Raw genomic sequence first — 17,160 nt, forward strand, 5'->3', positions numbered from 1 at the left:
AGGATGAAACGAATGTCAGAAATTTCCTTGACTGGAACTGTTTAATGCAAATAAACCAAAAGTAAACTATTTCAGTTGCACTGAAAACCAAACCTGCTAGTGTTAACTATAAAAGACTTTATATGGAAACTGTAACCAAGTTTTTTCCTAAACCAATAACATCATATTTGGAAAAAATATCTGGATGTGCATGAAAATACTGCAGCATATTTAATGAAATGTCCAAAGATGTTTATCATTTGGTAAAATAACTGTGCAGAGGATTTATTCATCTGGAATTACACTTGCTCTTCTTGATGCTATAAAAAGAAAATCAAACAAAATCTATTTGGTTGTTATGGGTAAACGCACTGGTGCAATTAGGCCCCTGCACCAGTAAATCAGCCCCAAATTCCAAATTAGTGTATTTTGGGGGAGGTCTGTGTTTACAAAAGGATTTAGCTGTATTTGCTTTCAGGTATACCAGGGGATTCATCTGGATTGCAAGGCTAACTATTTTTTCTGAAAAAATTACGAACCTTAGAGCTCCTACCATAGGCAGGTGGTAAGCCCAGGACTCGCCAGCACCTTGCTCTCCATATCAATTCCCAGGCTGCACATCTGAATGATGCACAAGATGATAAGAACATTTCAGGGGATGCCCATATGCTATCCATCTCCCATCCTGCTGCTGAATGCAAACAGCTTTGCTTACAGAGATGAGAATCATTCTGGCATTCCGTTCTAGGAAAAAAATATGTGGTGGGAAATTGAAAGAGCAATTTATCACAATGGCTGATGCCTATAAAGGATTATTCATCTGCATAAGAAAACCTATGCACACAATCAACATGGAAATATATACACTTCAGAACGTCATTGTATTTCCTTAATCATAGTTCTGCACATATACTATAGCTGTAATTATGTTGTAAATTTGTTATAACTTAGTTTTATGGTGCAGGTTTAATATGTTTGTTCACAATTTTGGTTACAGTTTGCACACATTTTACGTTACAGTTTGCACAGTTACACCGTGCTGCATTTTATGCAAATTATTTTTGATGCTCTCTTACTTCAGAAATAGATACCCTTGTTATTTTAAATAAAAGCACATTTTCAGAAATAATTTCCATGGCAAAAAAGAAAATAGAATAACGGGGTGAAAATGAATTTATTGTAACAGTCCTTTTTCAGTGACAGAAAATAAACATTCTACTTAGTTACATTGAGATCTATTTATTAAACTTTTTTTAAAAAAAAATTACATTTTTGAGATTTGCTAATTGAAAAAATAGCACAAATTCCACCATGAAAATTCAGCAGGTAAAACCTGCTGATCTTCTATAGAAGTAATTGCTAAATTTGTTGTCTGCATTCACGCTTTTTATACTTTAAAACAATTGAAGTAGAGAAAATAGGGTTAATGAGGAAGAAATTAGGTATACATGCAATTATTATATTTTGAATATGTTACATGTATACCACCCCATCTGCAAAGGATGTTTTAGGCATTTTTGAGTTATGACATAATGGCTGGCTGGTGTATATTACTGTTTTTCTTCTAGTATTAAGCTCACATTTCTATTATAATACTCGATTTAGTTTCCACACACAACAAAATCAAATGTGTCATTATGTTCATTCTCAATGTGCTTCTCCTTGAGCTCCTGTAGGAATGTTTCGATGTATTGTTGCTCAGTCCTGGCACTGCTGACAATATTTTGGCATTTATCGTCATTGAAATATGCCGTGGGACCCCCACTAACAGCATTTGGAGATTCTGTAAATAAAAATCAGAGTCTATTTTAGTACATCGAAAACAATGCAGTACTTTTGTTTCAGAAAACTGATACCTCTTGGCTGGGTGTGAATCAGGCTTTCTTATGGGGTTCTTATAGAAAAAAGAACATATGTAAGAAACAATGTATTTATATAATGTATTTTAGATATATTTAAATATAATATACTGTTGCCCTGCACTGGTAAAAATGTTGGGTTTATTGCAGAAACACTTTTTCAGTTTATATACTGTAAATAAGCTGCTGTGTAGCCACCAGGGCAGAAAAGCACATATTTTACGCAGGAAAGGATTGGTGAGGATTTTAAGACCAAACTTTTTCTGAATTATGATACTATGGCACATAGGGTAATCAAAAATAAGTTATTAATTCATATGCTTCAGGTAGCAAAAGCTTTAATTCCCAAGAGCTGGAAAAAGATAGAACCCCCAACACTCAGGGGCATATTTATCAAGGGTCGAATTTCAAATTTGAAAAACTTTGAAATTATAATTCAAAAAGACTAACTGAAATAAAGTCGAAGTTTTTTTTTTGCCCGAATAGGTCTGTATTAAGCCAAATTCGAATCGTACGAATCGAAGCAATAGCGCAATTGATTGAATTCGAAGTTTTTCCCCCAAAAAAACTTCAATTGACTCCAAATAGACAGTACATGATAAATTTCGATATTCTAATTTTCTAATTTTCTTCAAATTCGAATCTAATTTGGACTATTCCCTAGTCGAAGTACACAAAAAATAGCTCGAAATTTGAATTTTTTTGAACGCGAAAATTCACCTCGCCCATTGCTATATCTGCCCTTAGAGAATGTGTACAGCTCATGGAAGAAACTAGGAAAATGGAGGAGCTGACAGCAGTCACAATAACAGCTTACATTATTGGGAAACATGGAACCTGTGGATAAAGCACCTGAAGTTAGACGAGTAAATATGGGCTAGAAAACTTTAGCTTCTGTTATAATAATACGCTTTATTATCTCATAAAAATTGTTGGTAGCTGCAATAATAATATACACCGGAATAAGTGTAAGATGGGACCATAGCAACTATCTTTTTCTTCCCTTTGCCAGCTAGATTATACCTGAAAAGCAGTGAATAAAGAAAAATGTATGATTGTATAACGTATGCTACATATAAAGAAGCTGTACTGTGATATGCTGGTACTTATTAACGCCCTTTTTATTCCCCCCCCCCTTTTTCTGTATCCCCTTTTTTCTTGTGTTAAAAATGACAAATAAAGAATTTGAAAAAATAATAAATGCAAGTTATACACTAAAAAAAAAATCCAAAAAAAAAAAGCACATTTTTATTATTTTAATATTTATTTCAGGGGTTTAGGAAATAAATATAAGGATAAAGGTAAAGGTATTTGTTCAAGTTTTGCTTGTGCAACTTTATGAATACAGTAGGAGCTACAGAGCTAAATGCATGCCTAAAGTCGAAAGAAGGGTTTGGGTTCTGATTTTAGCTTGGGGTACAATATAGTTGTGATGGATTGCACCTCAATGGAAGGTTGTGCTAGGAAAAAGAATGGCTGAGAGGCTAGAAGAGTGTTTGAACTTGGAAAGGGTAGGGTGGGTGAACTAGAGTAGCATGTAGAATCTAGGGTAGATTTAGGAGTAGGATTAAGAGGCCATGGGGTAAATTTATCAAAGAGTGAAGTTCCGCCACTAGAGTGAAATTCTGCAGCTCTCTATTCATTTTTATGGGATTTTGAAAGGTGTATTTATCAATGGGTGAAAGTGAAATGTCACCCTTTGATAAATACGCCTTTAAAAACCCCATAGAAATGAATGGGAAGTGGCGGAATTTCACTCTAGTGGCGGAACTTCACTATTAACTTGACTCTTTGATAAATATACCCCCTGGGAGAGGAGTAAGAGGGGGAACAGTTAAGAAGATCCCTCTGTTAATAGTGATATTAAAAGGGATACTGTCATGGGAAAACACATCAGTTAATAGTGCTGCTACAGCAGACTTATGCACTGCAATCCATTTCTCAAAAGAGTTAACATATTTGTTTGTATTCAATTTTGAAATTTGACATGGGGCTAGACATATTGTCAGTGTCCCAGCTGGCCTCAGTCATGTGACTTGTGCTCTGATAAACTTCAGTCAATCTTTACTGCTGTACTGCAAGTTGGAGTGATATCACCCCCACCCCTTTCCCGAGTAGCCTAACAACAGAACAATGGGAAGTTAACCAGGTAGCAGCTCCCCAACAAAAGATAACATCTCCCTGGTAGATCTAAGAACAGCACTCAATAGTAAAATACAGGTCCCACTGCGACACATTTAGTTACATTGAATAGGAGAAAGAGCCTGCCAGAAAGTAGCAGAAAGTGCTGGCTCTTTCTAAAAAGCACATGACTAGGCAAAATGACCTGAGATGGCTGCCTACACACCAATATTTCAACTAAAAAAATACACTTGCTGGTTCAGGAATTACATTTTATATTGTAGAGTGAACTATTTGCAGTGTAAACAGTGTAATTTAGAAATAAAAACGACACCATAAAAATCATTATAGAATCGCGCTAACGTCAAGTCCTAACCAACTCAGGTATATTTGGCTTTTGCCCTTTCCTAAGACACCTTTCTGAAAGCGAAGACCTTAGGTATAAGGTTTAAGTACATTACATTCATAGATAAACACAAAAATGTGCTTGACAATAAACAATGTGCTACTCGACCAAAGTATTTTACAAATATCAATGCCTGAAAAAAAAGAACTATACCAAGAACTAAGAACTATATACTGTATCTAAACATGTAACACAACAAATGAAGAAATAAAATATAAGCAACTGTTCACTTGTATACTCCCTGAATGGCTGCTTGTTAGCAATCATACAGCCCAGATAACAAAGCTTCAGAACCTCTGCCCACGGCAAAGGGGATCAGATTGTGATTGTTTTCTCAGGAAACAGATTCTCAGGCACTAGAGCTATCACCATAGTAAATGCCATACACTACTATTTAATAATCAAGCCCATTCTTTTCATCTGAGCTGAAACAATTTAAACAATGAAACAGCGGTGCTATATTTCAAAAACACAGCAATGCATAATTAATATAAATCACTGTATATATACAGTAGTTACTACAATAAATAGTAAAATACTAGAGGGTGTCGTTTCTGAAGAAACCACGGGATGTTGGCTATGAAACGCTATAGGTGTCTTGCCCAGTCGCCCCCGGTGCCTAGAGAGTACACAAAGTCGGTAGAATCCGGATTAAAACGGTGAAATTTAAAGCCAATCCAATTTTACCATTGAAATCCATTCAAACAAACTGGCTATTTTTGGCTCCGCCCACTTTTAAACATTTGCATCCCAGTCACCCCTTCACCAAATGGACCAAGTTTGAGCACTCTTACATTAACAGTGTAAGATTGACAGGAATTTAAATATTCCCATTGAATAGCGTTTGGTAAAATGTGATTGGCTGTCTTAAGCTCCGCCCAGTTTTCTGAATTTTAACCCCAGTTACCTAGTCATGGTCAGTGCCAAGTTTGGGGCCTCCGGTTTTAAAACTGTGAGAACGGCAGTAATCAAAAATTTTACATTGAAGTCAATAGGTGAAAACTGATTGGCCGTTTTTGGCTCCACCCACTTTTCCTAAATTTTGACCGCAGTCACCCAGTGAGTAATTGAGCCAAGTTTGGTACACCTAGCATTTAAACCGTGATAATAGCAGCAGTTTATCATTTTTAATTAAGGTCAATGGCTGAAATCTGATTGGCTGTTGTTGCCCCGCCCCTTTTTTTCCTAATTGTGAACCACAGTCACTCAGTGACTAACATTCCAAAGTTTGGGAATGCTGTCATTTATTGTGTAAAAATGGCAGCATTTTTATTTTTTTCTATTGAAAATCAATGAATGAAATTCGATTGGTTGTTGGTGGCTCCGCCCACTTTTTCTAAACTTGAAGTGGAAACCCCCAGCGACCACATTTGTGATATTCAAGGTCCCTGACATCAATACTGAGAGAATGGCAGCCTTCTTAATTGTTCTCATTAAAATCAATCAAAGAAATCTGATTGGTTGGTTTTGGCTCCACCCACTTTTCTTAATTTTAATCCCAGTCCCCCAGTGACCAACTGTGCCAAGTTTGAGGACCCTGCCATTAACCGTCTAAGAGCGGCAGCAGTTTAACATTTTCCTATTTATTTGAATGGCTGAAATTTGATTGGCTGTTGTAGACTCCGCCCACTTTAGGTAAATTTTAGCCGAGTCACCCAGTGACCCACGGTGCCAAGTTTGGGAGAGCTCTAGCTTTAATACTGTATGAATTACAGCTGTTTACATTTTCTCATTGAAGTCAATAGGGAAAATCTGATTGGTTGTTTGCGGCTCCGCCCACTTTTTTGGGTCCCCAAAATAGGACAGAATTTTTCAGTTTCACCCCATGACTAAATGAGCCAAGTTTGGTGAGTGTAACTTCAAAGCTGTACAAGTGGCAAAAGTTTCAAGTTTTCCAATGAAAGTCTATGGGGAAAAAAGGGGTCGTCGGGGGGTCGCCACAGGGGCACGGAGGTTGGGATCGCTTAACAAAGCACAAGCAACCTATTCGAGTATGAGTCGAACAAGTGTGCAAAGTTTCATAATTGTACTCCTAAAACTCTGGGAGGAGTAGCGTTTAGAAAATTGCTCAATTTTCATTGGGCGTTGGTAGCTCCGCCCACTTTGGGGTGCCCCCCCAAAATACTTATTTTTATTCGGGGTGACATCAACTATATGTGGTCCGAGTTTGGGGACTGTATCTTCAAAACTGTACAAGTGGCAGCGATTTGAAATTTTTCCCTGTCAATCTCAATGGGAAAAAAGGGGTCGTCGGGGGGTCGCCACAGGGGCGGGGTGGGTCCCCAAAATAGGACAGAATTTTTCAGCTTCACCCCATGACTAAATGACCCAAGTTTGGTGAGTGTAACTTCAAAGCTGTACAAGTGGCAAAAGTTTCAAGTTTTCCAATGAAAGTCTATGGGGAAAAATGGGGTCGTCGGGGGGTCGCCACAGGGGCACGGAGGGTGGGATCGCTTAACGAAGCACAAGCAACCTATTCGGGTATGAGCCGAACAAGTGTGCAAAGTATCATAATTGTACTCCTAAACCTCTGGGAGGAGTAGCGTATAGAAAATTGCTAAATTTTCATTGGGCGTTGGTAGCTCCGCCCACTTTGGGGTGCCCCCCCAAAATACTTATTTTTATTCGGGGTGACATCAACAATATGTGGTCCGAGTTTGGGGACTGTATCTTCAAAACTGTACGAGTGGCGGCGATTTGAAATTTTTCCCTGTCAAAGTCAATGGGAAAAAAGGGGTCGTCGGGGGGTCGCCACAGGGGCGGGGTGGGTGGGATCGCTTATTAAAGCACAAGCAACGTACTTTGCTATAAGAGGAATAAGTGTGGAAAGTTTGGCGCTTGCACCCCTAAAACTGTAGGAGGAGTAGCGTTTAGAAAATGGGGTTCGCCAATAATAATAAGAAGAAGAAGAACGAGCTGAACTCGAAGAACAGTATGTTGGCTATTTCATAGCCAACATAATAAGAAGAAGAACGAGCTGAACTCGAAGAACAGTATGTTGGCTATTTCATAGCCAACATAATAAGAAGAAGAACGAGCTGAACTCGAAGAACAGTATGTTGGCTATTTCATAGCCAACATAATAAGAAGAAGAACGAGCTGAACTCGAAGAACAGTATGTTGGCTATTTCATAGCCAACATAATAAGAAGAAGAACGAGCTGAACTCGAAGAACAGTATGTTGGCTATTTCATAGCCAACATAATAAGAAGAAGAACGAGCTGAACTCGAAGAACAGTATGTTGGCTATTTCATAGCCAACATAATAATTAGTTTAGTTGCAAGTTGGTTGCGATATGGTTGCAAGGGTTGTGATATGGTAAAAGGCAGTTCTGGGGATAAGAGCCCTGGATAAGGGTGGTGGCACACACTCTGATTCGGGAAGATTAGTCTCCCATCGACAAATCTCCTCTTCTTCGGGCAACTTACCTTCCCGAAATTCCTTCCCACCAGCTAGAATGTAAATTGCCGGCGGGATGGCACTTGGATCGTTTCGTTTTCCGAAGTCGTCTGAAGTTGCCTCACAATGATTTTGCCAACCAACTTGGAACTTTTGTTTATGCCTTCTGTTTGAATGTGTTGAAATAAAATCAGCCCAGGCTGAATTGAACTTAAGATAAGGCTCTGTTGAGTGATTATGTGCTAACAAAAGTGCAGAGGCAAAGATTCAAGCAACCTGAAATCTCACAGGGTCTATGAGAGGCATTGAGAAGAGGACACAAGGGACGGCAAACCTTGCAACATCCCAACTGCCCCATCAAAGTTTTCAACCTACCATCCACTTATAAGGGGAAAGCTTACTGCCCCATTATGCAAAGCTTTTAACCATAGTATAAATTGGTAGGGAGGCTATATTGTTACTGGTCATACTGCTATTTGAAATCCTTTATCTGATCCAGATGTAACAGATGTTAGGGTTGAACTTTTCATTTACCATTTAATTTTTACTCTGCTGATATCATAAAGTTTAATCCTGAGTGAAACCTGATGGAAAAGATGGGTGGCACTGTAAGGCTATGAGAAAGATCTTTCTGGTGGTATCAGAACAAAGAAGAGCTCTCTCAGGATGTACTCACATGGGGCTATCCAGGAAAAACACTTTTTTTGAGATACGTATAGGGATGTAAAGTATATATAAAAATATTGAAATGAAAAAGTAGTAAAGTTAGAAGTATCAAAGTAATTGCCTAGATATAAATATTTTACATTCATAGAACATAAACACATCAAATAGTGCTAGGAATATAAAGGACAAGGAAAGTCAGTGGGTGCCACTATACCAATAGATGCATAAACAATAGTCCCTGCTGTTTGTCAGATGCATGCAGGGCACTGAGGGTAGCTTTATAACTCTAGTAGACCTGCCAAGATGGAGTCACCTGGTAAAAGGCTACTTAAAGAGATAACTGACACCAGAAATGAAACTCTTTTTTTACATCTATCATAATATTGCCTTTGAAAGCTACTTATAACTTTGCCATATTATATTAATGTGTTATATTAATATATCAATATTATATTAATGTGTATTAGCACAATGCGTTTACATTACTTGTCTGTTTCCCTCATGTTCCTGTATGAGTGGGCTGCCATATTTGTGCAGCAGGAGTCTGTTAGCATTGGAAACTTTAACTGAGATGAGATGGGAGTCAGGTTGGCAAAACAGTCAGGTTTAGGTTTAGTTTAGGAACAAACAATTTGTTTCAAAAACAAACCTCTCAGCAATCAACATGACCTATAGGTAACTTTTAATATACTTTCATATTTTAAGAAGTAGTTTTTTAGTGTCAGTATCACTTTAAAGAAAAAGTGCTGGCAGAAAGACAGACCCATCCTCAATTTCTGACTCCCCCTTGTTCTTTAAAAACCAAATGGACAAAGGGATCATACCTTAAGATGAACAAATTACATTTGACTCTTTTTATGTAAATCTCATTAGAAAACATATAGAACTTGGAGTTTTTATTGTATATCATAAACTTCTGTCTACTTGCCTGACCCGTATAATGAAATAAAAAATGCTTATATTTTAATAGAGTTTACAGTAAATAGGATCTCAGTGATTTAATCCTGCCTAATTTGAATAATTAAAACACAATAAACAGTATTTTACTGCCACTGGATAAACATCCATGACTTTTTGATACTGTCTATGCCACCCTATATTCATGGGGACAGGCCATATTGGCAATAATACATGTTTCTCCACCAGGAGAAAATACCAACAGAGGATCTGTTCATTGTGAGATAAGCTTAAGATGCAAACATCTACCACTTATCTTATGGAAGAGACAATTTACCTATGCATTCTGCCAGTCTTTCACCAAAAGTATACTGAGATGTCCAGCTATAACCTGTGTGCTTTCCACATTCTTCATATAGTCGACTCCGCCTCAGGAAAGAGAAGTCATAACCCTTTAAACAAGAACATAACAGAGATCACATTTAGGCAAAAAAACACTAATTTGACATCCCTCTGCTCCATTTATGGGGCATGCTTGTCTACTTGCGGTGGGCAGCAAATTTTTTTTTTGCATTGGTGATGGGGACTACAATAAAGCAGACTGCCACCCTCCACCGAGCCCTTCCTGTAGCTGCTGGGTCTGTTCAGGTCCGGACTGAGAATTAAAATAGGCCCTGGCATTTCAGGTACACAGAGGCCCAATCAGCCCACACAGAGGCCCAAACAGCCCCCACCAGCCCACTAAATACTGACCTTCTATGGCACCTTATAGCAGCCCCTCTGGCATTTGCCAGAACCAACAGAGTGCCAGTCCGGGCCTGGGTCTGTTATATTGTATTTATGCCAATAGTGTGGGTTTTATCTTATAGGCTAAGTAGCAACTTTATTCTGATAACAAATATACAGGACTCCTTCCTTGTGAATAGTGCCATAGAATATGATGCTTAAATTAAAAACATTATTTCTACATACAGTTGTATTATAGACTTTACCTGATTGCAGATTGGTTTGCAATAGTACACACCGCTAAGATAAGCAAACACCAAGCCTCCGTTTCTTGGTATCAGTGGCATGGAACAATTGCTATGAGATACCAGATCTAAATAAACTTAAAAGAAAAGAGCATAGTTTAAAGCAAAACAGTTACATAATAGGAAAGAACTATAAATCAATCAAGTAAGGTAACTTATAAATGCAGCATTTATATTTAACATCTCAATCCTACAAACTTTACTTTTTTCTTGTATTCCTTTTAGTATGCCAAGCATATCCTGAGCTAAGACAACCAGTAAATTCACGTGTGTCCTTTCAAGTTTGGCAATTTCATCTTGGTGAAATTTAAATGACTAGAAGACAAGAAACAAGATTTACAAAAATGAAAATAAAAGAGTTAAAAATAAATTTTAACAAAATGGCTAAATTATATTACTCCTACTCCTTTCACCAAAATAGGCCCAGTGCATTTTTAGGAAACCTAAGTATTCATTATCATTCATTTCATTAGCCATTCCTTTGTAAGAGCTTACGGCTAAATATTCGGAAGGGAATGTGGAATTCTCTCCCTGATTCAGTCATACAGGCTGATACATTAGATAGCTTTAAAAAGGAGTTGGATGGCTTTTTAGCAAGTGAGGGAATACAAGGTAATGAAAGATAGCTCATAGTACAAGTTGATCCAGGGACTAGTCCGATTGCCATTTTGGAGTCAGGACGGATTTTTTTTCCCCTCTGAGGCAAATTGGAGAGGCTAGAGATTTTTTTTGCCTTCCTCTGGATAAAATAGCAGTTAGGCAAGTTAAAAGGTTGAACTTGATGGATGTGTGTCTTTTTTCGACCTAATTTACTATGTAACTATGTAAATATGTGAATATTGTTCAATAGGTGAAATAGAGCACACCACAGGTCTTGAAGGCGCAATCCCACCTACTTGCAAATCACTTGTATATGATTTATAGGGGCATATTTCTACAAGTTGGAAGTTTACCTTATGATAAATATGCACCTAGAAATTCCATACAAACAAATGGAAGGCAGCAGTGTTTTTTCCCTCTGGCTACCTGTAGCTCTATTTCACCTTTTGATATAAGATACGCAAGGCTAAATTATAATCACTTGGAACCCTCTGCTTGTAACCAGCTTTTTGGAACAGTAAGGGGGTGTCTGAGGTATCAGGGCCCATTACCTCTTACTGTATATATTGAATTTGGGGGCTAAATTTTCCACTGCCACTCATTGAGTTTAATGTAAATGGGATGTCAGTACCCATTGCTTCTCACTGTACAATATATTTAATATGTAAGGACATTGTTCTTGGGAGTTTATGTTTGATTATTTACAAGTGTACAAGTTATGCCGGTTTAAAAAAAATTAGGGAAGGTGTAAAGAAATGTGCAACTCTATAGGTGTGAGTAGATAATGCTCTACAACAGAGAAATGGAAATTAAAATAAAATCACAAATCCAAGTGTAAAAGAGCATATTATAGAACACTGGATCATATGATGATTTGAGATATTGACAATTTTACCTTTGCTTTACCCACACATATACCAGCACATATTTCAGACAGCACTGACTGACTAAACAACAAATAATACTGACAAATGCATATGCATCCCTGTTAAAATGGCCTGGCATGAGGGAGCTGACAAAAGAGCTAATTAAGTGCAATATGGGGCTTCATATTCAGGTATGGGACCTGTTTGCCAGAATGCTCGGGACCTGGGGTTTTCTGGATAATGGATCTTTTTGTAATTTGGAGCTTCATACCTTAAGTCTGCTATAAAATCATTAAAACATTAAATAAACCTAATAGGCTGGCTTTACTTCCAATAAGGATTAAGTATATCCTAGTTTGGATCATGTAGATGTACTATTGTATTATTACAGAGAAAAAGGAAATCATTTTTACAAATTTGGATAATATGGGAGATGGCCTTCTCGTAATTCAGAGCTTTTCTGGATAACGGATCCCATACCAGTACACCACACAACATTTTTCATACAGGGGTTTATTATCATATCTGCATGATGATAAAGTTCTGTTTGTAATGCATATAAATGAATTGATTATTAACCATGAAGCATGTGGATTTTAAAGCAATATTAAATTGTGAATGCTATATCTTCCTATGTAAAAAAAGCATTGTGCAGAGGTATGGTAAGATATAACAAAGCTCAAATTCGGCAAGGATAGCTCTTTCACTGATCTTTGACCTTACTGTGTTAATGTATAACAAATATTCTCAGGGAATATATCAAGGGTCAAGGATCAATGTGAAAATGCCCTGGCATTAACAACCAAACTATAAAAATCACAGACTTAAAGAGAGTAAAACATGTATTGGTAACAATATCCATACCACTGTAATGCTTCCCAACAGGCCCACCTGCCATGCTAGTCAGCCAGATGGAAAATTGAAGATAGCCAGAGTCGAAATTGACTTCCAGGGTTAATGTCCAAGAAGGTTTCTGTCCCTAAAACAAGGGAATACCATCCCATTCCAGCTATGACAAGCATTCTCCCCATTACTATCCACACTGAATATAACCCAACCTGGAGCCATGCTTCTGCCTGAGCAAAGGATAGAATCAAGGGCAGAATATTGCTTTCTGTATCATCTATTTCTCTATGCCCCTTCCCCTGAGATATACACTGCCTACCGAGTATCACACAGCTTTAACTGTGTCCTCTTTCTTCCTAATCCAGTCAAATCTTCTCTCAAACAAGTTTGTTTGGGGATCCTTACTAAATAAGCAATATAAAATAATAGCACAACATACAGGCACTTTGCAAAGAGCTAAAAGGTGATGTAAAAAGTTCACAGCACTAGACTTACTTTAACACAAATTAATACAACAATGTATTGCTGTACCCACAAAAGAGTCTATTTCTATGAGGAAAAAACATGCAATCTCATCCATTAATTTTTAAAAAACTATGCTATAGTACACTGTACCTCAATTTTCTCAGTCAGGGATTCAGTTATGTTTTCTGCATGAAAATCCACAGCTTTACTTTCTGCAATACAAAACAGTTACTGACAAATGTTTGCATTTTTCCCTCGCACTGACAGAAAGAGAACACATCACAATGTTTAAAACAGCTGTGAATAAATTCTAATGGGCACATACTATTTATTTCTAGAAAAGCAAGTCCATGTGGCCCGCATGCCTTTAGTTTCCTCACTGTACATGTATAGGGTTTAATATCTGGAAAATCCAAAATGGGAAAAAGCAATCCCATTCTCATTCTTTTAATTGGAGACCTGTCACCCTATGAAATAATTCCTAATCCTCTTTTATGATTATGTGTTATGATAGGTGCACACTGCCAAGCACAGACTATGTGAAATTATAGACAATGAGGAGTGAAAGGGAAGTGCAGTATGTAAAGTGAATGCAATACCAATGGCATAGTGGTGGCAAGTTAGGAAACATAGGATTGAAAACCAAGATATCTAAATAGGTTTATTACAAGTATGAATTTGGGAGTGTCAGGGTCAATATAAACATTTGCCACCACTGCTCCAGTCCTGCATGGCATTTGCTACTACAGTTTAGTTTACTTGCTTATTACAGGCACATTTCAATAATAAATGTTGTTTTCTGAAAAAAATTGCCAATTGCACTTACCAGTGGTACATAAAAACGCTCCAATATAAAGAAAAGCACAAAGATGGCTGAGAGTGTTCTGCATGGCTGGGTTACAATATAAAAAATGTTTCTCCGGATACACAGAAAAGCAACAGACTTGCTTGGGAGGTGAACTGTTGTACTGTCTCTCTCTCTTTGTTTTGCAGACTGCAGATATCTGAAAGATTGCCTAATACTGGAGATCAGTAATGTGTGGGGGTGTCCATGACATGAATAAACACACTAAGGGGCCGATTCATCAAGGGTCGAATATCGAGGGTTAATTAACCCTCGATATTCGACTAGGAATTGAAATCCTTCGACTTCGAATATCGAAGTCGAAGGATTTAGCGCAAATTCTGCGATCGTACGATCGAAGGATTATTCCTTCGATCGAACGATTAAATCCTTCGAATCGAACGATTCGAAGGATTTAAATCCAACGATCGAAGGAATATCCTTCGATCTAAAAAACTTAGGCAAGCCTATGGGGACCTTCCCCATAGGCTAACATTGACTTCGGTAGCTTTTAGCTGCCGAACTAGGGGGTCGAAGTTTTTTTTAAAGAGACAGTACTTCGACTATCGAATGGTCGAATAGTCGAACGATTTTTAGTTCGAATCCTTCGATTCGAAGTCGTAGTCGTAGTCGAAGGTCGAAGTAGCCCATTCGATGGTCGAAGTAGCCCAAAAAACACTTCGAAATTCGAAGTTTTTTTACTTCGAATCCTTCACTCGAGCTTGATGAATCGGCCCCTTAGAGTTAAAGGGGTGGTTCACCTTTGAAATAACTTTTAGTATGATGTAGAGATTGATATTCTAAAACACTTTGCAATTTCATTTTTTATTATCTGTGGTTTTTGAGTTCTTTAGCTTTTTATTCAGCATCTCTCCAGTCTGCAATTTCAGCATTGTGGTTGCTAGGGTTCAAATTACCCTGGCAACCATGCACTGATTTGAATAAGAGACTGGAATATGAATAGGAGTGGTCCTGAATAGAAAGACGAGTAATAAAAATTAGGAATAACAATACATTTGTAGCCTTACAGAGCATTTGCTTTTTAGAAGGGGTCAGCGACGCCCATTTGAAAGCTGCAAAGAGAAGAAAAATGCAAATAAAAATAAATAATCAAATCAAAACCAAATGAAGAGTTGCTTAGAATCTGCCATTGTATAATATACTAAAAAGTTACCTTAAAGGTGAACCACCCCTTTAATCAAATACACTATGACAGGAAAACCAATACAAGACCCTGCAACTGCATTTTTCATGTTCACATACTATACTGCATACACTCTTTCTTCTTTGACCAAAGTAAAAGGTTGCTATTCTGCACATTTCCAGGCAACTATTGCCTGAAAGGTACTAGAGCTGCCTTTTCTCACATGAAGACAATACATATTAATTGTAAATACATATTAATTGTGGTAAATCCATGTTTTAGGCAGTCAAAAACACAGCAAGCAACTTGAATAGTCCTACTGTATACACTTAGGGGCCGATTCATGAAGCTCGAGTGAAGGATTCGAATGAAAAAAATTCGAATTTCGAAGTATTTTTTTGGTACTTTGACCATCGAATTGGTTAAATTCGTTCGAATTCGAACGAAATCGAACGAATCGAACGAAAAATCGTTCGACTATTCGACCATTCGATAGTCGAAGTACTTCCCCTTTAAAAAAAACTTCGAGCCTTTACTTCGGCAGGTAAAACCTACCGAAGTCAATGTTAGCCTATGGGGAAGGTCCCCATAGGCTTGCCTGTGATTTTTTGATCGAAGGATTTTCCTTCGATCGTTGGATTAAAATCCTTCGAATCGAAGAATTCGAAGGATTGAATCGTTCGATCGATCGCAGGATTAACGCTAAATCCTTCGACTTCGATATTCGAAGTCGAAGGATTTCAATTCGAGGGTCGAATTTCGAAGTATTTTTAACTTCGAAATTCGACCCTTAATGAATCTGCCCCCATATGTCTCTGATGAAGAAAAGAGACTGCCATCATCTACACAACTATAGAGAGAGAGAGAGAGAGAGAGAGAGAGAGAGACATTAGGTGCACACAATAGACAGTTGTTCCACCTTGGTGCCTGAGCTAAGAAACAAAACAACACAAGCAATGCAGAAGAACGGCACTCACATGACTTGCTGAATCAATCTTCCAAAGTTTTATTTTGCTCAATGTTTCAGTCACCCTCAGAGATCTTTGCTCCACCCACCCCGGCCCCCATGCCCCACCCCAGATCCCGCCCACTCTACATCACGGGTTAAAAGACCACACAGACATCAGCACTAAAAAAGGAAACCCCCCCACACACAAGTTATAAAAAGCTATTGGTGACCAGGGCCCCCAAAATAATATTTTTTAAAAAAAACATTGGCGCCAGGGCCCCCCTTACAAGTTAAAAAAAATTGGGGCCCAAAAGAATATTTCTTTAAAAAAAACATTGGTGGCAGGGGCCTATAGAGTATTAAAATAATACATTGGTGGCCAGGGGATTAAAAAAAACACACACACATTGGTGTTAAGAAGAATTGAACTTCTGGCTTCTTTTTCACATTAATTGTTAGTAAAGTTTTATGAACCATATCTTGAGTCAGTCACTGACTAGACTGAGCTATGCCAACAGTGCTGCTAAGAGGTGGTTTTGGGAACTCTGACTTTTCTAATGTAAATAATGAAGAAAAGAACTGATTTAACACATTTGCCATTTCTGTATCTGTTACAACAAACTGTAATTTAAAGGAGCCACACTCTCAACTCACAACTTTTTACTATTAATATACTTAAAAAACTTTTTAGGGTTAGTCTTAGCCTCTACTGTTATGTGCTCCTTAATTCCAATCTTTGCCTTCCGGATTGCTGTTTCACAACATTTATTATAGCGTTTATATTTGTTAAATGCAGCTTCTGCAATTAATTTGCTGGACTCTTTACAATCAGTGAAGAGCTCTACCCATAAGGCTTCTTCCCCCTCATTTTCTAACATTACCTTCTTACTTATATTAGCTTTTAAATCCTACCTTACAAACAGACATACCCCTCCTCTTTTGCTATTGCCTCTGTCCCTCCAAAATAAAGTATAGCCACTGATATTAACTGCCCAGTCATGTGAATCATTCAGCCATGTTTAGGCAACACCAGTCACATCATATTTCCGTGCCAGCACCTTCAGCTTTCCCATTTTACCAGTCAGAC

The 17,160-nt window shown here is 37.8% G+C and overlaps 1 protein-coding gene across 1 annotated transcript; it reads right to left on the reverse strand.

Moving 5' to 3' along the window:
* Positions 1-1,134: 1,134 nt before the first annotated feature.
* On the reverse strand, positions 1,135-14,130 carry LOC121395415. The gene is made up of 6 exons (XM_041568946.1): positions 13,963-14,130; positions 13,287-13,348; positions 10,563-10,674; positions 10,321-10,436; positions 9,666-9,780; positions 1,135-1,762 (listed from the first exon to the last, which is right to left on the reverse strand). Exons 1-6 carry the CDS (start codon positions 14,024-14,026, stop codon positions 1,581-1,583), a joined length of 651 nt encoding a protein of 216 aa, XP_041424880.1. The 5' UTR covers positions 14,027-14,130; the 3' UTR covers positions 1,135-1,580.
* Positions 14,131-17,160: the final 3,030 nt, after the last annotated feature.

Source organism: Xenopus laevis, chromosome 7L, assembly GCF_017654675.1.
Source record: "Xenopus laevis strain J_2021 chromosome 7L, Xenopus_laevis_v10.1, whole genome shotgun sequence".
NCBI classification, from domain to species: Eukaryota; Metazoa; Chordata; class Amphibia; order Anura; family Pipidae; genus Xenopus; species Xenopus laevis.

Excerpts from the sequence above, each read along its gene's own strand:
- LOC121395415 (XM_041568946.1), bottom strand. The coding sequence starts at position 14,026 with ATGCAGAACACTCTCAGCCATCTTTGTGCTTTTCTTTATATTGGAGCG. Across the intron at positions 13,349-13,962 it reads AGCGTTTTTATGTACCACTG|AAAGTAAAGCTGTGGATTTT; the intron begins GTAAGTGCAATT and ends TTTGTATTGCAG. Across the intron at positions 9,781-10,320 it reads GCAAACCAATCTGCAATCAG|GGTTATGACTTCTCTTTCCT; the intron begins GTAAAGTCTATA and ends TCTTGTTTAAAG.